This window comes from Anas platyrhynchos, chromosome Z, assembly GCF_047663525.1.
Source record: "Anas platyrhynchos isolate ZD024472 breed Pekin duck chromosome Z, IASCAAS_PekinDuck_T2T, whole genome shotgun sequence".
Lineage (NCBI taxonomy): Eukaryota > Metazoa > Chordata > Aves > Anseriformes > Anatidae > Anas > Anas platyrhynchos.
The window spans coordinates 15,085,824-15,109,841 of record NC_092621.1 but is presented as its reverse complement, the minus strand read 5'-3'; the positions used below and the strand labels follow the sequence as shown (position 1 = coordinate 15,109,841).

Here is a 24,018-nt window from a genome sequence, read left to right as displayed (position 1 = left end):
TTAATTTTATGCATGAACTTTCATTTGCTAACTCCCTACTAATTTTTATCATGTATAATTTTCACTAAACCCTCAAGTGCCCATTTTACTTTGTAAAGAGTGTGTGTGTTTGGTTTTTTTTTTTCTTTGTGATTATTTCTTTTCATTTGAACCTTATTAATAAGTTGAATATGTAAGTTCACATTGCTTACTAGTGTAATTATTGGTCAGGCAGGTGGCAGCCCTTTTGTCTTCCTCTAGGTAAATACATCTCCTGCAAATGTTATGAGTGTATCCTAAAGTTTTGAATGGTTTTGCACAGGAGCTTGCAGTTATTTTCATGTTCTTAGATGAAATTTATTTACAATTATCCAATGCTATTATGTAATTCTCAAAAGGTGTCTTCTTTTTATTCTTCCTCTAATTGCTTTTCCCTGTGATATTCCCCTCTTGTAGGAAGATGGTGATGTTATAAAATTATCTTGTTGAAATTTTCTTTGACTTTCCATACAAAGGGATTTAGATTAATTTTACTATATCCAAAGATAAGTTTCTTGTGCTCTTGAATGATTAATGTAAAAAATACCCCAGTATTTCAAGTAAAAGTATTTAAACTCCAAACTCTTGTTTCAGAATTGGGAACTATTAATGCATTGGAGGTAAGCTCAGGTGTTCTGTGTATATTCTAGATGCTGTATAATTTAAAGAACATTCCTTTCTGCATGGTGCAGTGTGTGATTTTTCATGCATCAATAACTGTGGGGTTTTGTGAAATTTTAATGAATCTGAAAGAAAGTAATTTGCTAATTTTTAATTAGCTAAAATCTAGGTCAACTACAAATATTACAGAACTTGTATAGAAGTTGCTCATTTCAGAGCTCTGATTCTCCACCCTGTATAGATGGATGAAATATATTTAAAAAATCTGCCTATTTGCTAACTTTGATAGCTTTTGCTGGAGTTGGGGAAATAAGTATTTCACTGTATTGTAGTGCTGACTTTGTTTTAATATACTTGATAGTAGTATTACTAAGCTGGCTGTATAATGTTATACATGATGATTAACCTCCAAAATACATACTTACTGGCTTGTTTTTGGCACCAGGTGCTCAACACTCTCCCTCTACCCATTCATAAATGTAAATGTGAAAATAGTTTGACTTGCATGCTACCACTGGTACTTGGTTTACTTCATTGAACAAAATAAGATCAAACAAACTACAGTTATCTTTGATTATTTTGGAGACTTTGGCTATCTGGTTATAGTCCCTTGTGTGAAGAGCTCAAAATCATCTAAGAAATTAATGCAAAGTAGATTACCTACCATCTTTTATAAACTACTCCAGAATAAATTATCTGCTCATTCAGCTGTGTCTGGAACTTGCCAAAATAAGATGCTTATGCCCCAAAACATGAGGACCTTGCACAGTCTTTTTTGAATAATTTGTTTTTATAAAATCTATAGCACCTCATAAGTAAAAGTTATATCCCCCTAATTTCCTAGTTCATTAACTACTTTATATAGACAGGATTATCAGATTGGCATAATAGATGTTCCAAGGAGGTATTATTACTCATTCACTTGTACCTACTGCATGCGGTTAGCCCCCTTTCTCCAACCTACAGACAATACCCCCTTGGAATCCCCAGTAGTCCAAAACCCACATGAAACAAATGCTAGCTGAGTATCTAACACCTCCTCAGAAGTGAACAGTTTGGCACGTTTGTAACTGCACACTGCTGGTTTAAAGGAAGATACTTACTGAACTGAAGAGAACAAACATTTAGATGAATAAGTTTTGCAATACTTAGAGAGAAAAAAAAATCATGGAAGGAAAAATGACATTAAGTATTTACATGTCTATATGAAATTTACGCAGAACTGAGGTTCAGAAAAACAGTTCTGTAGAACTTGCCTGCAGATGTTTAGCCCTGAGAAAATACAGACCCAACTGTTCCTGCAAGTTCATCAAGCCCCTGTAAATGGCAGCTTTTCCCACCTAGAAGTGCCCCAGACCTAGCTGTCTAGCTGAATCCAGTGCCTTGGGGAGGTGGGAGGGTGCTAGTGCCCTGGAGTCCAGCAGGGACATGACCCCCACCACACACTTTGCTGGTGTCTGCAGGGTTTGTGTTATGGGACCTGTCACTACAGGTGTCCTTGAAAGCGTGTAGGGGGCACTTACACATCAGGGTGACACGGCTGTGCTCTGCTCGTGGGCACCAGAGGCTGGACCAGCACTCTGAGCCAGAAGAAATAGATGTGCAGGGAACAGCCCTCTTTAAAAACTTGCCTCCTTTGTGGTATATTACCCTGCTGTGTGTTTGCACAGCCATAGCTGAGGAGGACGAGGCTGGCAGCTGTGCTGGAAAGGAGAACAACGGCGGGGAGCGTGACCTCCCGTCATGTGCCGGGGGCATTTCTCCTCTCCTGCATCCCGGCCGCTACTCGCATTCCTCCGCCAATCTTTGTTCCACCGGGCATCGCCGGCGCACGGGCTGATCCCCGGGGGTATTTTTAGGAAGCGTCAGGCACGGTGGAGGCGTGCTTTGAATTCTCCCCCTCGCAGCAAGGCGAGGTGCCAGCGCTGAGAGGTGCCCGCCATGTGACCGCCGCGGCCGGCGCGCGTCTATTCCAGGCACATTTTCCACACAAACAGCATCCGACGGGAGACCGCGGGGGGCCCGGCCAACCTTAAGGAGCCCCGTTCGCAGCCCACGCCCCGCTTACACCGCCTTTATCGCCGCGGGGCCGGACCCTTCCTTCCCCTCTCCCTCCGCCGCTGGGCCCCGCCTCGGGCGCGGCCACGTCAGTGGGCGTCGGGGCCGAGCCCCTCGCCCTCCCCCGGCACGCCTGAGCCCACGGCAGCGCCTCTCCCGGCCGGACAGCAGCACCAGCCGCCTCCTCCTCCTCCTCCTCCTCATCTTCCTCCTCTTCTTCTTCTTCTTTATCCTCCTCCTCCTCCTCCAGAAGATGGCGGCGCACAGACTCCTCCTGCCGCCGCTCGCCCGCCGCATCCTCCTGCCCGCTGCGCGGACACGGGGCGCCGCCGAGGTGAGGGGCGGGACGGCCTCCGTCTGTCCGTCCGTCCGTCCGTCTGTCCGTGTCATCCATCCATCCATCCGTCCGCGCTGACCTTGGCGGAGACGGCGAGAGGGGATGCAGGGCTCGGCCCCGCAGCGCGGCTCAGCCCCTGCCCTCTCCCCTTGCCCCCCCGCCCCCCCCCCCCCCGCCCCCGGTATCCCCTTCTGATCCCCTTCTGGGTGTGTTTTTGGGGGGCAGAGCGCCTCACCTGCTGCCTCCTGCCGCACGTGTCGGCTGCCCCGCGTGTCTCCGCGGGCAGGGGGCCCCGGCTGCTCCTGCCTTTGTTTTGTCGGGTTGTGGCTTGCCCCTTCTGCGAGGCGTCCTTCCCCTCGGCTGGTCGCTCGGGTGTCCTGGTTTGGGCTGGGGTAGCTGATTTTCTTCATAGCGGTGAGAAAATGTTGCCATGCTTTGGCTCTAGGGTAGGAATAAAGCCATAAAGCCACCGATGTGTTGGCTGTTGTGCAGTGCTCACACACAGCCCAGGGCATTACAGCCCCTCCTGCTGCCCCACGGGGGATGAGGGGCTGGGGGTGCACCAGGAGCTGGAGGGGACAGGGCCAGGACAGCTGGCCCTAGGTTGCCCAAAGGGATGTCCCACACCATGCGGTGCTGTGCTGAAAAAAAACGGGGCAGAATTGGCAGGGGTCTGCCATTGCTCAAGGACGGGTCGGGCAATTGCGCTGTGCATTGCTTGCTTTGTGTATTTGTTTTTTTTCCCCCACTTTTTCTTCCCTGTTAATCTCCCTTTATCTCGGCTCACCACTTGCTGCCCGCCTTCCTGGTTGTGTGTCCCCCCGCCCCTCGGCAGGGGACAGCGGGTGGCCACCGTGTGTCACCGAGCTGCCAGAGCCACGGCCACCACCTGGGGTTTCGGCTTCGTGCCCTGGTGTGTAGGGACACATTTTGCAGTTCTGAAAATGTGTTTCTGAAGGAAATAGCCATGGGGCTACTGAGCATGGGGAAAAGGGTCTTATTTTCAACCAGTACGGTTCCCACTTAATAATGTTTTTCTGAGCCCCTCAAAGCAGAGGAGCATCGATGGCAGGGGAGCATTGGGAAGGAAAGAAGCCTCCATTCAAACAGGTTTTCTTAATACTCCGTGCAAACCCTTCTAGCCTTAGTTTTATAAAGGAGGCGGTTTGTGTAGTTTTGAAACTGAGCCAAAATTACTGCACTGGTTGTAACTGGATCTTAAGACAACTCTGCAGGGAAGAATACTGCCATTCTCTTTACGTTGTGCATACATTAGCTCGATTATTATTTATTTACCCATTCTTCTCCTCCTTTCCCAGTCTACAATTTCTACTTACACATCAAATTAGAAGTGGAAACAACATCAGCTAGTATTTTGACCTCCAAATATGCTCAATTTTTCAAGACTGTGTAAGTATAGTGTAGTGGTTTACATGTCAGTTGCTGCTGGAGCACTGACAGTACTTCATTAGTATTAATCCGTGATAATATTACTGTGAAATGCTTCAAGGGGAAAAAAAAAAAAGTTTTAGGATAGCTGTGATCTAAGAATACAGCAGAGGATTCATGGTGGTTACTGTTTAATGGGTTTGCGCTATGAAGTCTTGATTTTGGGGTGGAAGTCCTATTAATTTCCCTTTTGTCCTCCTATTTCATCTGTTTGTGGCAGTCTCCCTCACTGTGGGTTGTTCTCCAACAATGCATGTAGTGCTAAGAATGCAGGAGGAAGCTGGGCATCCCTGCTCACTACACAGCCAGCACAGTGCTGTACTTCACATTGTTCCTTGGCCTCCACCCAGAGTTTGTGGTGATGTTGGCCCTCTGCATCAGTGCCTACTGATTATCCTTGGTGTCCAGATACTTTGGAGCAACAAGCAGTAATGTCGGGTTGGAGCAATCTACATGTTGCTCAAACTCATGTTGAGGAATTGCATTTTTGAGTCTGTTTACAGTAAGTCACGACTTCTCAACAGTTTAAGATGGAATTCAGAAAATGTAAATCTGTTTGAATATAGTCTAATGGATGCAGTTTATATTAGTCCTAAAGCCTTCATAACATACATGAATGTAGCAAAACATGGGTGATATGATTTGGGGGATAGAGAGACAGCAGAGTCCTTGTTGTAGACAGCCTAACCCATGTATATGTCCCCCTACCCTTCTATCCATCCTTCCACAAATATCAAAGCTTAGTCTGTCTTAGCAGTGTCTTTTTTGTACGTCTTCCCCTTTAGTTAGCCAGAGGAATGGTCATCATTACAGAACTACCATATGATACATCGTATTCACTCCCTTAACCTCTTTTAATGTTGTTCTAGATTTCTGGATGCTATTTTTCTACCAGCTCTCAACGCAACACCAAATTTTATACCGATCCTGTTGAAGCTGTGAAAGACATACCCAATGGGGCAACTATACTTGTTGGTGGTAAATATTTAAATTCTTTATGGATGAAAACTTGTATTCTATTAATGATATATTTGTGGTTCTTTTAACGTTATCTAATTTGAGAATCCATATCTTTTATATAGGTATTTTAAACGAGTCATTTCCTACCTTACTAATCATGGGACAGACCTTATCAGTAAGCAAATCTTGGTTTCTTAGTTGAAGGAAATATCCTCAGGAAAAAATCATTAGTTTTTTTTCCCCATTAATAAAACGTTAGACCTTAATTGCGTCAATTTGAATGCAGAAAGTTATTTTGGTCTTTTGGATCATTGCTTCAGATGGTGAAGAAAGGCATTTTAGCTTGATTATTTTTATGCATTCTGTGCTCTGTATTTGCCTTTTCACTGGCTCTCTGTGACCTTGAACAAATCACCTGAGCTGTTTGACTGTTGGAAGTCAAAATAACTTACCTATGTTATACTGAATGGTTATGTGTAATATTTCCAGAAGAGTCAAGAAATTGTATCATACTGGCTTTCAACACAACTTGAGCTCTTAAATATTCTAGATGTTTTTCACAGTTTCATGCTGTTTAACCTCCTGAAAGAAAGGGCAGTCTCTTTATGTAATGTACCATAACTGATTTTTAGTACTGAAGAAGAGTAGTGAATGAAATGTTGTAAAACATGGGAAACATCACTAGAGATCTGTAGTAAGGCAAAGAAATGATAATTCTTCCTATTTATCATTTTGCCTTACTACTATCTATTTTTTTGTTGTTGTTTAGTAGGAACAAACGAAAAGATGCAATGGTTGCAAGTAAAATGCTAGTAGTCATAGTATTAAGAGTAAGACTGGTGCTTCAAATGTGCTATCATACTTCATTTTAGGAGTATGAGGTTCTTGTACAATAGGCAGGGGTGTGAGGTGCTTCAGCCTGGGTGGAGATCTGGGTTACTGTGCTTCCAGTTACTGGTCTTACCCAGAAGTTTAAGATTTCCAGATTCTTATCACTGACTGCAGGTTATGCTGTATGGGAGAACTCTTTGCTCCTTTTGTTTGATAATGTTACCATTCATTGTTACTGATGGTTAGTTGCCTGGAAAAAAGAAATAAAAAAAAAGAAAAAAAAAGAAAAAAAAAAAGGAGGAGTAATGTGTATAAGGGCACAGGGCATGGATAGGGCACACACCAGGATAGCCAAGGTCTTGGAGCCCTTATCCAAAGGCTGTTTGCATATGAGCAGGTATCTGATACCTTCATTGCTTTAATATTGCTAAATTGCTTTAATCCAAACTGGGAAGCATCCAGTGACTGGGAGATTACAGTACTAGGGCACACCACGCTTTCCATAAGTATTGGTTTCTTTAGTCATCTAAAGTGCTCATTCTATTCAGGAAAGACTTAACTAACCAGTGCTTCTGATTAAACTGTTTTTCAAACACTTGTGACATATTCAATTTTATTTCATTATACACAGGTTTTGGATTGTGTGGGATTCCTGAAAACCTCATTGGGGGTTTGCTGAAGACTGGAGTAAAGGGAATTACAGCTGTCAGTAACAATGCAGGGTAGGTATACGTGTGTTTGTGGCTTCATTCTGTTCATGAGAGAAGGCTGGTATGTTTTAAAAAATACTACTTTTCATCATAAGGTGTCCAAAAATTAACATGAAAAAATAATATAAAAAAAAATGAAAAATCAGTATGAAAAATAGCTGTGTCAGTTTTATTTTTGTACTGAGTCCAGAGAGTACAGTACTGTGTGTATATATACCCCATTTGTCTGTGAGCAATTGTTGCTGTAGAACATAGCAATTATGTATATTTACATATATTTAACTGGTTGATTGTAACTGAAAATATCAGTCATTTGTGTGTCTGTAAATTTCGAGATGGGAATTTTTAATTACATTTTGAGGCTTTCTGACAAAATTTTATTATAGCTCCGTTACTTTTTTTAAAAAAAAAAGGGGGGGAGGAGGAAAATAACCCCACAACAATGGAGAATATTTATGATAAATCAATGGAGAAACTTTTTTTGTGGGTCTTGAAATTATCATTTTGTTAAATATTTGCCCATTAAGAAATTCATGAGAGATTGACAAAATAATTTTTACATGCAGTTTCCCAGCGCATTATGGTTATTTTTTTTTTACACAAGCTGCTCATCTAGTATACCTAACAGTCTTCATGTAGAGAAATATAGCCACAAGTGCATTGATGGAATAGAAACAAAATTAAATAAAAATTCTGACATGCAGAATGTATTGACGTGTATTTGAAATTTGCCAGGTCAATAAGATGGATGTTCTGCTTCTTGCAGCATGTTGGATGAGTAGCATATGCAGGTAGCCCTAAACTCGGTGCAGTAACTTATCATATTAAATATCACCCACAGCAACAAAATAATCTCAGTATAGTTTGGTTCACTGTGGATTTAAAGAACATTGAAAACCATAAAAAATCCTCATTTACTATTCCCTGTCAAATGCAGCATACAAAATTAAGTAGTTCACAAAAAAATGCAGTAACGTGGGAATTTCTAATTGCTGAAATTGCACATGATTACAGAAAAGAAAAGAAAGAAAGGGTAAGAATGCTCATGCACCATGCTCACACACCAGCTTTCTTACCACCTGGGGTGTATAATACTATAACCCCAGTAGATCTAGCTGTGAAAACGCTCTTGTTTCACAAGGCAGGAGTTTAGGATGAGCCCTCTTAAAAAAAAAAAAAAAAGCTTGCTAAAGGTGCATCAAGACACTTGCACCAGAATAAGGGAGAGATGGGTTTATGTGAAACAGAAGGGTTGTTTGGGTATGAAGAGCTTGGTTCCTAGTGTGAAATGAACTTAGATGTCAAACACTGCTTCCTCAATTCCTCCAACCTTGCCAAAGAAGTGAATTAGGTTTGATTTATCCAGTAAAGCTTTTTGTTCTTGTCATCTGTGTCATTACATCTCTCCTATGGTCTCCTATGTCTATGGTTTTGTATCCCAGTCTGTATTAACTAGACTGAAATTAACATGATTTAAGAACAGAATGTAATTTAAAAATACAGGTAAAGTAGCAATTATAACAATTAATACTTAATAAAAAAAAATATGTTTTGCAAATCATTGTCTCTTCTCACTTAAAATATCTCAGACATGGTTTCTTGGTCATAGAACAAGGAAACACCTGAAATCTCCATGTGGTCTTTTTCACTACCTTTTCAAACTCAGATTTAAACATTAACAAGAGGAAGTACTTTCTTCTGTTATCTACTGTTATCAGCTTTGTTTCCTGGTTAATAAGATAATACCAACCTGTAGATTGAAATTAGCAGTGGTAACAGGGAAAAGTGTTTCAGAAAATGTTTTTTCTTTAAAAGTTTGATATTGTAAGGGAAAAAATGTGTTGAGCAAAATCAGGCAGTATTTTTTTTCTAAGATATATAATCTTACAAATTTTGGAATATTCTGTTGAGCAATCATTATGGCAATAGTGAAGTTTAGTTGAAGTTTTCACTTCCAACTAAACTGGCAAAGTATGTGACCCTCCTGCTGCATCACAAAACTTCCGACGTTTGATAGAAGGTCACATAGGTACTGATTGAGTTCTACTAAATATAGCAGATATTTAGTTCTGCTAAGGTTCTCACTTCTGTTTTCTCTTGTTTGAGTTCTTTGGACCCCTTAGAAATAAGCCACCAGTTTTATTTTTATGTTTACTTTAATGAAATGCAGTTGTGGTTCTCTTCTTTTTTTATTTAGTATTGCTTTTAGAAGAAAATTTGTTCTTATTTATATAATCCAGGCAGCTGAAGTTCACAATATGTTAATCTGATTTTTTTTTCCAGTTCCTCATGCTTGCCATTGTGCATGCATAGTAATGGGTATAATTTGCATTAGCACATAGAGAGTCACACTCAAACCCTTCACTATCCTTTTGAAAACAATTTCTGTTGGATGCTAAAAAGGAGACAAAGAGATAGAACTTATGAAAGATCAATCATGTAGAAGAGATCAATCACTTTCCTTATACCCTTATTTCTGAATGACATGCATATGTGTCAACAGAGTAAGTGCACAGATGCTTCTAGGAGGCCTGTCAAGGTTTAAATGTGAAAAGAGAAGCATTGTGGAATGGAACTCAGAAGCAGACACTTTCTATTGTGTTTTATAATATAGAATATTGTTGTGGTTTAACCCAGCCAGCAGCTAAACACCATGCAGCTGTTTGCTCACCTTCCCCCCTCCCTCTCTGGGATGGGGGAGAGAAACAGGAAAGTGAAGCCTGTGAGTTGAGATAAAGACAGTTTATTAAGATAGGAAAATAATAACAATAATAATGATGATGATAACTGTACTACTACTAATAATGTGTATGAAACAAGTGATGCACAGTGCAATTGCTCACCACCTGACTGATGCCCAACCTAACCTTCACCTAGCAGGTGAAAAATCTTTCACCAAGATTTTTGATGGTATTGTAGGCCGGGCTGGATGGGGCTTTGGGCAACCTGCTCTAGTGGAAGGTGTCCTTACCTTGGGCAGGGGTGGAACTGGGTGTTCCTTAAGGTCCCTTCCAACTCAAACTGTTCAGTTCTCTAATTCTGTGTTAGGTTGGAATTAATTTTGCTTGAAAGAGTTGCCCTGAAAATTCTTTGATCTTTGAGGCTGGAGAGATTAGTGTCAAACGTTTGGTTTTCCATGAATGTTCATGGAAGTCTGATAAGCACCTCATGGAACAATATGATGATCTGTGCTTCCTTTTAGGCATACTCAAAGTGTTGGTATTTGAATTTGTCTCCAGTGCAGGCTTCCACCTCTACAGATTTTAAAGGCACTTCAGACCTGCATCCTCATTTCTTGTTGTATACCTGCTAATGGCTGTCACCTTTGAGGGGCTGTTAGAGCAGCAATTGTGCTAAGGCTTTCCTTGTAGGTGATATCAGATGACTTGAAAATGCCCAAGAACATCTGGGTTTTTCATGAAAGCTAGCTTGTAAAAAGCCTGGTTTTAATCTCATATTAAACAGTATTGTCTATTTTGAAATTAATTTAAGAATATGGCCTCATCTTTTGTTTTTATTTCTTAACTATTATATGGAATTTAGCCTGCTATAATTTGATAGAGTTTGACATCTGAATCAAATCACAGATGTTGTCAATAATAAAGTCAAAATCCTCATCACAGTGAGTGAAACCATTTAAACATCTTAGAATACCATAGCAAAAAGCATAATGATACTACCAAGTATCGCAATACTAACAAATAGATTTGAAAACTGAAATAGCAGAGCACTCATATGCCCTGCAGCACTAGTATTCAAAGGGTGAGTTGTTTTTTTAATCTTGGGATGTCAAGTGCTTTGTGAAATGACTAACTTGCCACTTTCCAAGATGCCTCAGGATTCAGTATTTTGCTCTGGTGCTGAGTGTTGTGCTGCAGCTAATACCCTGCTGTGTTTCATCTTCCTGACTGCAACTGCTTTCTATTCTCTAGCTCTTCCAGCACACAAGAGGTAATTGGCTGTGGTTAGTGTGTGTTTTTTTTTTTCATCCGGCAGTGGGGTTAGAAGGCAGCTTGTAATTGGAGCAGAGAAGGAGCCAAGTATGCAGACAGGCAGCCTCTTCTAGAGAACAGTGCAGCAACATGGATTAAGTCACATGGCTTTCAATATGTGTGAACCACAAAACGTTCTTACAGAGCGATCTGTTTGTGACTTAAAGAGCAGCAAGGGAGACAACGTTTCGCTTGCATCTAGGAGAGAGCAGGAGGAAGTCCTGTCGCACTCGTACCAACTCCTTTCTTTTAGCTGGAGAGAAGGTTCAGCCAAGTTTAGAAATGCTTGGCACTCTGGGGAAACAACTTCAGAGGAGTATGTGATCGCAAATTCACACCTTATTGTGCTGTGCTACAGTGCAACAGGGAGGAGATTTCCTCCTGCACGTCCTTCCTCGGTTCATATGGCTGCTAGCAGGTCAAGTCCTTGTTTTGAGCTGTGAAAGCCTTGCCAGGGAGGGGATGTACAGTCCTGTATGAGGTGCTCGTGGGCACCTGAGTTAGAAACATGATCCTGCTCAACACATGGCCTGTTGCTGTGCGCTTCTGTAGTGCGTAAGCTATGCACTAGCCAGTGAAATGGCATATTTAAGAGTAGTTACTCTTTTGCCAATCCAAACAAAGCAAAGTGTTTGAAAGGGAAGCAATACAAATATCCCGTATCTCTGCTATTTACACAACGTGCTGCAGGTGAAACTGGGGCTTGTGAACTATGGGAGATACTGAAAGGTACTATGGTGGGCAGGTGTGCTTTTAAAATGCATACTTTCACACCTTCCCTTATAACTTGTTTTGCCTGTGTTATTCATATTTTAAGTATTTCCTTTACAATGTATGATTACATGCCCGTTAAATTTAGAAGATTCTATTACAGTAACTTTCTAGAATCCATTTTATTTTGTCTTTGCTGCATTGTTTAAATTTGGTTAGCTACATATACATCAGTGCACCCTTATTTTAAACCTTGACTCAGTGAATTCCCAACATAGCTGTGATTGACAAAGAGTACCTTCTTGCATGTGGCTGTTGTTATCTGCACTATGACTTCATAGTACCTGTTGCATACTGACCAGGTTATAGTAGACTTGGACATTTCAGGTCATCTTACACCAAAGCTTCCATTTTGCAGGTTTACAGGCCCATTGTTTCAGGATCTGTGTTGCAACAAAACTAATCTTGTTGTTAACAGTTAACAAAGCCAGATATTTAAAATTAAAGTTTAAGGAATTGGCTCCAAATTGTTATTTTTCATTAATTATGCTTCACAAAATGGTTAACTAATTTTGGGTATAATCACATTCTGAGATGAATACCTTTATTCTGTCTGTACTACCTGACTGACTTTGTGCTAGGTAAAAATGAAGTCTGTTAGTTACTTGTACTAGCTGCACATGTGGTCTGACTGTTGTTACAAATGGTCTGCTTCTCTCTGTGTTTTGTCTGCTTGTGGGATTTAAATATGCATTCTTTTTGAATGCAATAGTATTGAACAGTAGGGTCTCACTTACAGTAAAAATAGAAAAGTCACAGCTAATATATCTTAACTACTAATCACCTGGGTGACCATTTTAAAGAAGATTGACCGCATGCTGTCAGATTATCAGAGGTTCAAGCTATCTGCTAAGAAGGCATTAGCAGCTTTTTGAACCTTTGGTTTCTGTGCTCATTTAGAAGTTATTTTTATGTTACGATATTATGCATTTCTAAGGAGAAAATAGCCTTGTGATAAATATTTGGTCATTGTGCCTGTGTGCACTAAGTTACTTATTGTATGACTGTGCACCCCATATTAATTCAAAAGTATGAAAGGTACTTTCCTAGTTTTAGCAATTAAATATTTTGTTTTTAAGGCAGGTTTAATAAACTTTAACATAGATAAAATTTATCTTGTTTGTCTGTAATTACTTTGAGCATGTAATTCCTATGCCCTAATTCCTTCCTTGTATATTAATGTATATGTTTCTTTCCTTTTATGTTTAAAAAAAAAAAGTTTTCTGGTAGAAGTCGCATCCCAAATTCACAGAAAGTTGAGAAATTTTTCCATGTAGTATATCAATAAAGTGTTGAGTGCTTCTAACGATCATAAAAGTGACAATCACTTGATTCAGAGTGAAAAATGTAACTGAAGAAGTTTATGGAAGAGCGTGAAGAAAGCTTGTATGTCACAAAGATACAATCAAGATAATGCTCAGAAGATCTTACATTGTGATGTAATTTCTGCATACATAAGAAATTCTTTGAACATCTCAAACATTCTTTCACAAGTGAAACACAAGGTCACCAACGACTCTTATCTTTCTTACATATGGCAGGTTGCCACAGTAATGGGGGAAAGGTCTGTAATTTATTTTCAGTGTTAAGATGAATATTTGGGGCAGTTTACTTCTTTTTTCCTCTAATCTTTTTTTTTTTTTTTTTTTTTTTTTTTTTAAGAATCTAATTGGATGCTTTATTACAACTGTTAGATTGTTGACCCTCTTTGAACTGCAAATCACTCAAGATCTGACCAGGTCATCTTGCTAATTTTAGTGTGGAGGTTATTTAGGATTTTGGCAGGGCAAGTTGTACTAAACTTTGCACTACATAGAACTATTGAGAAATCAGCTCAGAGGATGACTTGCAGGTTGTGATTACAAATGAAGAGGACCAAGTAGGTAAAGAATTCAGTGTGTTTGAAGAATTGTCAACTTCATTTTAGAAAAGTGTCAATAAAAGTTAAACTTAGCTTTCAGCCAGGAGATTGGAAGTATGATGCATACACGATGAAATTCAAATATTTAATGGATTAAGTGTATACTATTTAACTTAACTGCAAAGGAAAAATAGGGCAAGTTTTATAAGCTCTGAATGGAATTTGTTTTATTTGTTGTATTAGAAACATGATATGCTACTTCATAGCAAAAAGAAAGATGGAGAGAGGAGTCCTTGCTGCTGATGTAAGTTTCCAATGTGCAGTACTTGTCTTTCTCAAAAGTTGTCTGCCTTCACAGCATTTTGATGAACTTGGCAGATGTATATATGCACATGTATACATGTATATATGCACTAGTCATTCGTACAAGCAGTGGTGCATCTTTTTTTATGGAAGGGAAGGATGGCAGAGGAACAACACTGTTGTTTTGCTGTGAGGCTGAAGCTGAATTGGAGTTACTGGAGCAGAGAGGATGGAGTTTCCCTAAGAAGGCTTTACTAGTGGAGGGAAAAGAGTGCAGTGCAAGCAGTGTGGAGAGTGAGTGGAGGGAATTTAAAGCTCAGTCATGCTGATAGCTTGCAGGCAGGGCTTCATGATTTCAGCAACCATGGGCTCCTTTTGCTTTCATCTTTTTCCCCTCAGAGTGAAAGGGGCAGTCTCAGTCTGCTGAGCTGAGAGAGGTTCAGTGCATCATTTTTTTTGTCCTTTGCCATGGGCTAAAAAAGGTGGTGAGACAGATGCTATGGGTTCTGGACCCTGTGATCTGCCCTGCTTTCTGTCCTGCCTCTTCCTTCTGACTGGGAGTGCTTTAGCATACTGAAGCTCCAATACTTCTCTCTTCCTCCTCTCTTCTCAGTTATCTTCCCTAAGATAGATTCTACCTCTTTTCTGCCTTCCATTAACCAGTTCTCAGACAGAAAAATGTCCTAGAAGGGAAAGAAAAAAAATTACAGTTTCCCTCTCTCTGCTAGTTGATTCCCACCCCTCATCTTCCTCTCATTCTCCATGTACTTTCTTGGTAGTGCAGGACAGAAAAGAAGCAAAACCAGCATATTGGCTTAGCTGGCTCCTCACTAGTCTTTTAACCTAATGTGTAAGGGATTACTGTGGGACATGCTCTTACAGCTAGATAACTGGACAATGCAAGACATCAAGTGCTGCTAGATGATTGATTGCCCACATTTATTTTATCCTTGATTGCGTGCACTTAGGTGTCTTCTGGCAAAGGCCATTCACTCGTTTTCTGCACAAAGGGTCATGTTCTGATGCTGCCAGGATTGCACTTTGATGACTTTTGTGGGGCTGTGAATGTGCATCACTAAGAACTTGGATGGTTTCTTCAGCCTTTTTTCATGTTGGTCAAGTTTCATGCTGTAGTTAGGGCAGTCCCTGAGCATGCAACTTTAAGGCTGTATTACTGACAGACAGTGGTCAGTCCGTACCTCTCAGCTTGGGAGCCTACCTGGGCTTCCTCAGGAAGTGTGGACCTAGTGGGAGACAGGATCTATGTAACTTGGAGCAGAGTAAAATTAAAGTTACAAAGTAAAAAGAGACTAGATGAATCCTCTTTTAAGTGGACAGAGATGGAAGAAATTATTTTTCTCTCCCACTTCTAGCCTCTTGCCAGGAAAATTTCTAGCTTTGGAACGGATCTGTACATTATCAGGTTTCATGCGTAGCTGTGCAACGCTGTGACCTGCCAAATGTCTAGAGAGAGACTGCTCATGTATCTCCAGAAACTGACTAGTGTTTTCATATAAAGCACTCTTCAGAAAAATATCTCTGTCAGAAACCTTGGGACTACAGAATGAATAACCAAAGTAGCAGGATGAAGAGAAGTATGCTTTTTTGCAGCAACAGCAAGTTTCAAGAAACTCTAGTTTCTGCTTGAGGGGGGTCCTTGCCTGAGTATTTTTATTACATGGTTTTCTTTCTCAGTCTGTGTTCTCCAGGGATTATGTAGTTGCCCTCCTGTCCTTCCAATCTCCAGACTGTAGGAGGAGGAAGGTCAGGTATGTCATTATGTTAGCTCCTCTTTGGCCGGCATATTTTTATACTACAAAACCCAAATATACATGTTAACATTTCACATCCAGTGACTTCTGGTCTTGGTGTGATCTTCAAGGAATATCCACCTCAGGTCCCGGAGAATCCTTGTGCAGCAAGAACGGAGAAAAACTTCTCTTTAAGAGACATAGAACAAAGCCATGGAGTTAACTGATGATGCTCACTAGCAGTTTCCAGTGTTCACAGAAAGAGCAGCCAGTCATTTATACATATATTTGTGCTTTTCTTTGATACATGTAAATGTCTCTACAAAGGCAGAGAGGAGAGTGTAATTAGCACTGTTTACTCTAAAGGGATGAAAAGCCATCTCACGTCTTGCCAGAGCAGTGTGACATCCCAACTCTGCCTTTTTGTCTGAATAATAATGCAAATTTCTGTTACCTGCTTCATTGGGCTGTGTAGGGCTTGTTGGTGTGTGAAGCTTGGAAACTTCATGAACTCATCTTCCTTGTGATGCTGTAGAATGTATTTTATTTGAGACTCCAAGGAAATAAATGTAGTTTGCAGTTCTTAGACCTTTATCTGGAGTACAACATAGGCATGTTGTCGAGACTATTTGAAGTGTATTTGAGATTTGCTAGATCCACCTGGGAGTCTTCTTTGGCTAGTTTTCTATTACAAAAGCTTGACACTGGTTTTTGACAGGAAGATTTTGTAAGTCTGAGAGGGACAGAACAATAGAAAGGAATTCATTACTGAACAACAAGACCTGCTGAATTGTGATTACGTTTTCCGGTCAGCATTGGCAAAACAGAGACCGTGAATTTGGGTCACCTGTATTCTTGATCAGTGTCATGTTAGATCTCCTTTGCTGTATTCATTTCATGTATTCTATAGATTCAGATTTCATCCTAATACAGAACAGGAAACTTAAAGAAATCTTGATGGCTATGAGGGTAAAATAAAGCATTCTCTGTCTCTGTACTTTCCTTCTTCTGACAGTATACGTAAAAGCTGTAACAACTTCCACCACGCCTCTTTCCTTCCTGCTCAGAGCAACACATTTTTGTTACACTCACCTTTGTTTAAATTGTTAAGGGACTGAACCCAGTTTCGGGATGCATCCTTTCCATTCCCTCAGTGAAGGATTTTTCTTCTTATGGCTATTATCTGATAGCAAGGGCACTGCCTGCAGGAGAGATATTTAGGGATAACATTCTCAGTATAAACAAAGCTTAAAAATTCAAAGCAACTTTTGTGTCCAAAACAAAAAGACCAAGAAAGCAGTAGAACATGAAAAGGAAGAACAAGCAATTAACAATCGCCCTAAAACAATCAAAAAAGTTACACTTAATGAAATTTCCCTAAATCAGAAATTATTTTTTACTTTAATTCCAGAATAGAGATATTAAGTAAAGGGCAAAGCATGGGGAAAAGGGGAATGATAACAGATTTTTGACAATTGTGTGGAAATTTGTTTTCTTAGGATATTCTAGTATAAGGAAAAAAACTAACACAGAAAACAAATTAGGATTAAGTGTTCCAAGTGAGATTTTGGAGGGAAATGGAAAAACAATGTGCACAAAAGGTTGCTGATGTGCTTGAAAGGTTATACAATGTCTGTGAAAGAGGGTTTTTCAGCTGGAAACCTGAATGCATGTTGCATATAATTGACATATGATATAAACATATAGGAAGAGTAACAGCAATTGGATTTTGTGATGCTTCTCTGAAGATGAAATCCCTGGGAATGGAAGTAATTCTGTGTGTCAGGCAGGCAGAGCATGACTGTCTGAAGGCAGAATGCCTCTTCTCATTGTGCTAGGAAAAAAAGGCTGCATGGCCTGTGCACTCTGTGACTGATCCTCACTGCAATTTTATTTTTGAATAAATTGACCTCCTTTGAGATATGGAGAAAGAGTGACTTAGAAATACCTTGGTTTGAGTGTGACAGAATAACTTTTTGTTTAATTCTCACAGGGAGTTTTGTAACCACAGAGTTTTATTTGAGAGGTGATACTTCCCTGCAGTACATGAGAGAAGCAAACATATCTGTATGGGATCTTGCATGAAGATATTCAGAGTCCTGCTAAAGACCGGAGCATAAGGACTATATGCTCCAGTAGCTGCTGCTTAGCCTGTGGAAGCAGAGAGTAGATGTCTTGGTGAAATGAAGCAGAAATATCTTCATAACCATTACAAATTAGCTTTTGGCCCTCTGCTGCAATTCCTTTCCTATGTGCATGTGCGATCGCAAATTTGCCTGCATGCAGAAATCTCATGTCTGCCTCTTTCTGTCGGATAGCTTGAAATTTCTGAAACATTAAGTGCTGTGTTACCCTTGTGGATGATACACAGGAGTAGCAAACTCCAGTTTGTAGACAGTTAAATAGACTGCCCCCCATAAAGCTCTGCAGACTGTTACTTAATGTACCTTCTTTCACTATGCAGTACTCTAGTTATACAACCCCTTTAAACTGCTATCAGATATTATCTGGTCTGTTATATTTGCTCATTATTATCTTTTATAATAATAAATCGGGGTTTGATGGTTTTCTTTTGAGAGGGATTTTCCTGCTTTGACTGACACAACAAAGAAAATCGTGGTGCTTGTATTTTTATTTATTTTTAATCCCTTTCTTTGCCTACAAGATTTCTTGTTTTACTCTGTTCTCAGCTTTTTTAGTTCCAAGCCTCTGGAATCTTTTCCTGTGGGGAGTTAGAAATATAGGTTGTTTCCATGTGGCACAGATTTTATTCTCAAGGCTTTGGCATGCCGGAACACTTTTGACATTGTATGGTATTGCATCAGAGCTGGATTTCTTTTATAGGTCAGAGTTAGAGAGTGGAGAAAGTTTTTTTTTTTTTTTTTTAAAGCCAAATTCTTCACATCTACAGAACAAAAAGTAAGCTTGAAGAATCATGCAAGAAAATTTTGTTTTACTTCCTCATGCATCGTTTCCAAATTGCTTGTGTATGCATAGAAGCAGACTGCCAAATCTTAAAATAGTTCTCATTATACATGCAACTGCGAAGTCTTTCTGACTGCACATCTTGCTCTCTGCAGCTGTTGCGAGCACTGTGATAGGGAGGGGAATAGCTGGTCCTGGTACTGCTCTGCTCAGCCCCATCTTACTTTGCATGCAACACTGCAACAAATGCTGCAGTGCTGGCAAGCAAGAGGGTAGTTGTGCTGTTGTATGGAGGGCAAGCTGGGCCTGGTACAGCCTGGAGAAGAGACAGCTTGGACTCTTGTGAATTTGGGTTAATCACTTAGGAGAAGAATTCAAAAGCATCCCCTAAGCCACCTCATTCTGCCTGAAACTTAGACTTTCAGTGCCTCAGTGTGTGGAAAAAACAGCTACTGTGAGATAAGCTTATGCTCTGCATTGATCTGTGGAGCTGTCTGAACAGTAAATGCTGGAAAATACTATATATTATGTACCACAACAGGAATACTGCATTGGTCCAAGTTAGTTAATCAGAATTATATTTAAGAATAAAAATGTATAAGCATGTAGATTATGTTCACCATTACTGCTTTTCTGTTAGAAAATAAAGACTGATTATGTGCTAACTTTTTGAATCTGGCCTTTTGAAAGGATGCCAGGAGGTCACAACTGAGATGTGTAAAATGGAATGTCAAATGTCAAGGGGTGGAGTATTAATATGAATTGAATGAGGTCCAGTGGATTATTTCATTTGAACTACACTATTCATTGTGCAAAACAAATAATGCTAGGCACACTCAGCATCAGTACTCTTTTTTTTTTTTTTTTTTCCTTTTTTTTCCCCATTGCCATACCAGGGCTAGGGGATATACTTAATGATAATTTGGGTAATGTATAAAGAAAGTGGTATGATGCATTACTTTCTGCATGTGGTCATTAGTGGAAAAGGTTAATTTCTGACTATCTAGAGAAGGAAGAGTACTGTAGACATCATCATGTAAGAATGCCAAGAGGGTGAGATTAGTACTGAGAAGCGATATATTTCGTTAAAGCAATTAATGTAATTAGAAAATACAGACAAGCTTTTGGAATCTCTTTTTCAGGAGTGGTGTTTTCAGTAGGATGCCTATATTGTAAACAGATGCTAAGTACAGTGTGCTGGGTACTGGCTTTGGTTTCTCGTAGAACACTCATTCAGTACTTCTTATGCTCCGCTGTGTGGATAATCTTGTTTTACTGAATTGAGACAGCTGTTAGCAAATACACCTCACTTTTGTGAGGTGCCTCTGGGTTGTGGCATCTTTCCCATGTTGTGCGTGGAGGGTCTGAGTTCTCCACTCATGTTACAGAGATCAGCACAGAGATAGAGGAGCTTCACTCACATGTACCAGTCTGCCGATATCCTGCATAATGTGGCAATGTGAAAGAAACGTTTCTTTGTAATACTGTTTCTGTTTATTTCCATTTTTGTATTGTCACAAAAAACCTGAAGTATGTTCTTGTCCTATCAGTACACAATATATGTTGGCAAAAATCACAAAAATGCTAAAGACTAACAAAGACCATCTTTAGGACATTAGAATTTAGGAATATTTTGAAGCATTGGCACAGGAAAACATCTGTTATCTTTGGCATTCAGTTTAAGCTGGCATTGTGACAGACAAGAATATCTTGACTGCAATTTTAATGTCCAATGCAATGTTGCTGGAGTAGGTAATTTCTTAATAAGAAAGTGGAATATTTACTGTAGTAAGAAAATTTAAATATAAATATTCTCTTGCTTTGGGTATAATCCAGCACTATAAATGTGAATGTACCTTTCTCCTTGAGCTGCTAAACAATCACTTTAACTGGTCTTCTCCCTAGGGAGCAAGAGTTCAAACAAAAAATTAGTCTCTGTTTACTAAAAGCCAGGTTGTGCCTTGTCTGACTCTTTATTAGTTAGCAAGGCTTTTTAAAGGTGCATGTATGTAGCATAAAAGCACTTGTTAAGCCAATATTTGTACCTGTGACATAGAAAATGTCTTTAAAAATGAAGTTTTGGGTTTCTTCAGTGCCCTCGAAGAAAAGAGGTGTGAGCAATAGACTCCTACATTTCAGTTTTAGCTTTGATTCTTTTTTTCCCCATTAAAGCTGTATTTTATTATTATTTTTTTAATCTACAATCCCTTATGGCAGAAATGGGGGAAGATAACTTTGTCCTGTTCTAGTTAAGTTGTTAAATTTATCAGATGCTTTGCATACAACAAAACAGTTATAAATGCCCAGTATTGTTATGTGTTTTTCTACACAGTGTTGACAATTTTGGACTTGGTCTTCTGCTTCAGACTAAGCAGATAAAACGCATGGTATCATCATACGTTGGAGAGAATGCTGAATTTGAACGCCAGTATTTATCTGGTGAGCTTGAGGTTGAGCTTACACCTCAGGTAAGAAGACTGGTGATTAATTTTCATCTAAAAAACTGATTTGAATGTTCCTTAAGTGGTCTTTTAAATTAATTTGTATTCTTAATGTTTTTTCTCTGTGCAGATGTGCAGCAGAGAAAGATGGCAGTTGCCAAGTTAAGGTCACGAGCTGTAGACTGCAACTGCTCTGTTAAGGCCTAACTGGTCATATTGTGTGAATTTGTGTTATGGCATGGTACATTACGTTATTTTCAAGTAAATATAAGTACACTCATACATATATACATATATGCATGTGTGTGTGTTTATATATAATATGTTTTACTGTACAATGTTTGTCCTTGGTAGTTCTTCCTGGGTGACAGAAAAACACATGAACTATGCCTGGCTTACTGCTGTGGCCCATATAAGGGGAAAAAAGTCAGAGAATCCCTGGATTGATGGTAGCTCTGGTGTGTTTTTTGGGGAAGTTGGTATGCAGTGTCTGCCATCTAGTGGGTAAGAAACAAAAGAGGAGACCATTTTTTTTCTGAGACGATGTTTAGAATACATTGTCTTTTGTTCTTGTTTGTTAAATCTCAGTGAATTAGTCTACAGTGTTATGATCCAACATCTACAACTTTTTAGCACTGGCAAGGTACCTGCATAGCTGGAATATAATGAGATTCTACTCCTATGAGCATTGGTGTTCCACTGGGAACTCGTTTTATAAAATAGGTACTATAACTTTAAAACCTACAGCATGTTATTGGGAGGCATTTCCAAAGGTGATGCAAAGCTTTTGGACTTGAAATAGCCATTAACTTAAGTCTCTAGGCAAAGCTACAGTATAAAGATTTTACAGAAAATAGTCCCTTGGGCTCAATCTCTTGGTATTGTGTCTAAGACTCCCAGGGATGAACAGGAAATATCCTTTTATACCCAGTCATGGAATGAATCCTCCTGGTAACGATGCTAAGGCACATGGAAAATAAGGAGGTGACTGGCAAGAGCCTATGCGCCTGACAAATCCGGTGGCCTTCTATTAAGGGGTTACAGCTTTGGTGGACAGGGAATGGGCAACTGACATCACCTATGTGGACTTGTGCAAAGCATTTGCACTGTCCCCCATGATATCCTTGTCTTTAAATTGGAGAGACAAGGATTGAACAGATGGACCACTCGGTGGGTAAGGAATTGGCTGGATGGTCGCACTCTAAGAGTTGCAGTCAACAGCAAGTGGAGATCAGGGATGAGTGGTATTCCTCAGGGGCTGGTATTTGGGACCGGTGCTATTTAACATCTTTCCTGTTGATGTGGACAATGGGTCAAGTGCACCCTCAGCAAGTTTGCCTATGACACCAAGCTGTGTGGTGTGGTCAACAAGCTGGAGAGAAGGGATGCGAGGACCTGGGCAGGCCTGAGAGGTGGGGCTGTGGGAACTTCATGAGGTTCAATAAGGCCAAGTGCAAGGTCCTGCACCTGGGCCAGGGCAATCCCAAGCACCAATATAGTATGGGTAGAGAATAGATTGAGGGCAGCCCGAAGGAGAAAGACCTGGGGGTTTTGGTTGAAGAAAAGCTCGATACGAGCTGGCAATGTGAGCTTGTAGCCCAGAAAGCCAACCATATCCTGGGCTGCATCAAAAGCAGCATGAGGCGAGGCAGCTGATTGTCCCCCTCTACTGTTTTCTTGTGAGACCCCACCTAGAGTCCTGCATTCAGCTCTCAGGCCCCCAGCACAAGAAGGACTTCAACTTATTAGCACAAGTCCAAAGGAAGGGCACAAGGATGATCAGAGGGCTGGAGCACCTCTCCTGTGAAGACAGGCTGAGGGAGTTGGGGTTGTTCAGCCTGGAGAAGGTTCTGAGGAAACCTTATAGAAGCCTTCCAATACTTAAAGGGGGCCTGCAGGAAATCTGGGGAGGGACTCTTTGTCAGGGGGTGGAGCGATATGGCTTTAAACTAAAAAAGGGTAGATTTAGATTAGATGTTAGGAAGAAATTCTTTCCTATGAAGGAGTTGAGGCACAGGTTGCCCAGAAAAGTTGTGGATGCCCCAGCCCTGGAGCTATTCAAGGCCAGGCTGGATGGGACTTTGGGCAACCTGATCTAGTGGAAGGTGTCCCTGCTCATGGCTGGGGAATTGGAACGAGGTGATCTTTAAATTCTCCTTTAATCCAAACCATTCTGTGGTTCAGTCAGCTGACATGGAAATAGCCAGGCACTTGTCACTTCTCACATTTCAAAAGCCTCAAATCTCACGTCTCTATCACCTTGCAATTCATTTTTTCCATCTTCCTACTTCATGCTCAGTAGTTCCATCCAGAAGACCTTGAACTCCTTAGGCATGTGATTTGCTTTGTGGACTGCATAGACAAGCTGTGTAAATCTTCATGGCAACGAAAGGTCTACAGCCTATGTATGTACACTGGTGAACAATAAAGTGAATTAATAACATGCAAGGAAATACAGGGGTCTGAAATATTTATGTTAAGATAAATGTTGTGTTTCTGTTTTGGAAAGTGCCATTTAAATTTAATATGACTTTAGACAAAATTACTAGCTCTTGAATGTGTTTTTCCACAGGGTACGCTTGCTGAACGTATTAGAGCAGGAGGAGCCGGAATCCCAGCGTTTTACACCAGTACTGGCTATGGGACACTGGTGCAGGAAGGGGGCGCACCTATCAAATACAATACAGATGGCACCATTGCCATTGCCAGCCAGCCAAGGGAGGTAAGATCTGTCAATCTGTTTTCAGGATGCCTTCTGCTTTGAAAACTGAATTTCATACAGATTTCCAAGATAAGCTGCTGTTTAAGCTGTTTCTGGCCAAGTTTAACCTTGGTATGTTGGATTAATAGTACGTCTATAGTACCAGGTAGAATAATTTTCCTCCCCCTGCTCATTCCTGCCCTCTGTAACTGATAAAAGCAAGATGGGGAAGAACAGGTTCTTGAGGAAGTCATACTGTGGCTGTAGGATCTTGGATAGTTTCAGGCTC

At 40.3% G+C, this 24,018-nt stretch overlaps 1 protein-coding gene across 1 annotated transcript in view; it reads left to right on the top strand.

Moving 5' to 3' along the window:
* Positions 1-2,804: 2,804 nt before the first annotated feature.
* OXCT1 (3-oxoacid CoA-transferase 1) overlaps positions 2,805-24,018 on the top strand; it is an 87,467-nt gene continuing 66,253 nt past the window's right edge. The window contains exons 1-5 of the mRNA XM_072030862.1: positions 2,805-3,031; positions 5,353-5,461; positions 6,906-6,996; positions 20,920-21,055; positions 23,601-23,750. Of these exons, the coding sequence (XP_071886963.1) occupies positions 2,951-3,031; positions 5,353-5,461; positions 6,906-6,996; positions 20,920-21,055; positions 23,601-23,750 (567 nt within the window). The 5' untranslated portion in view covers positions 2,805-2,950. The remainder of the gene's footprint in view (positions 3,032-5,352; positions 5,462-6,905; positions 6,997-20,919; positions 21,056-23,600; positions 23,751-24,018) is intronic.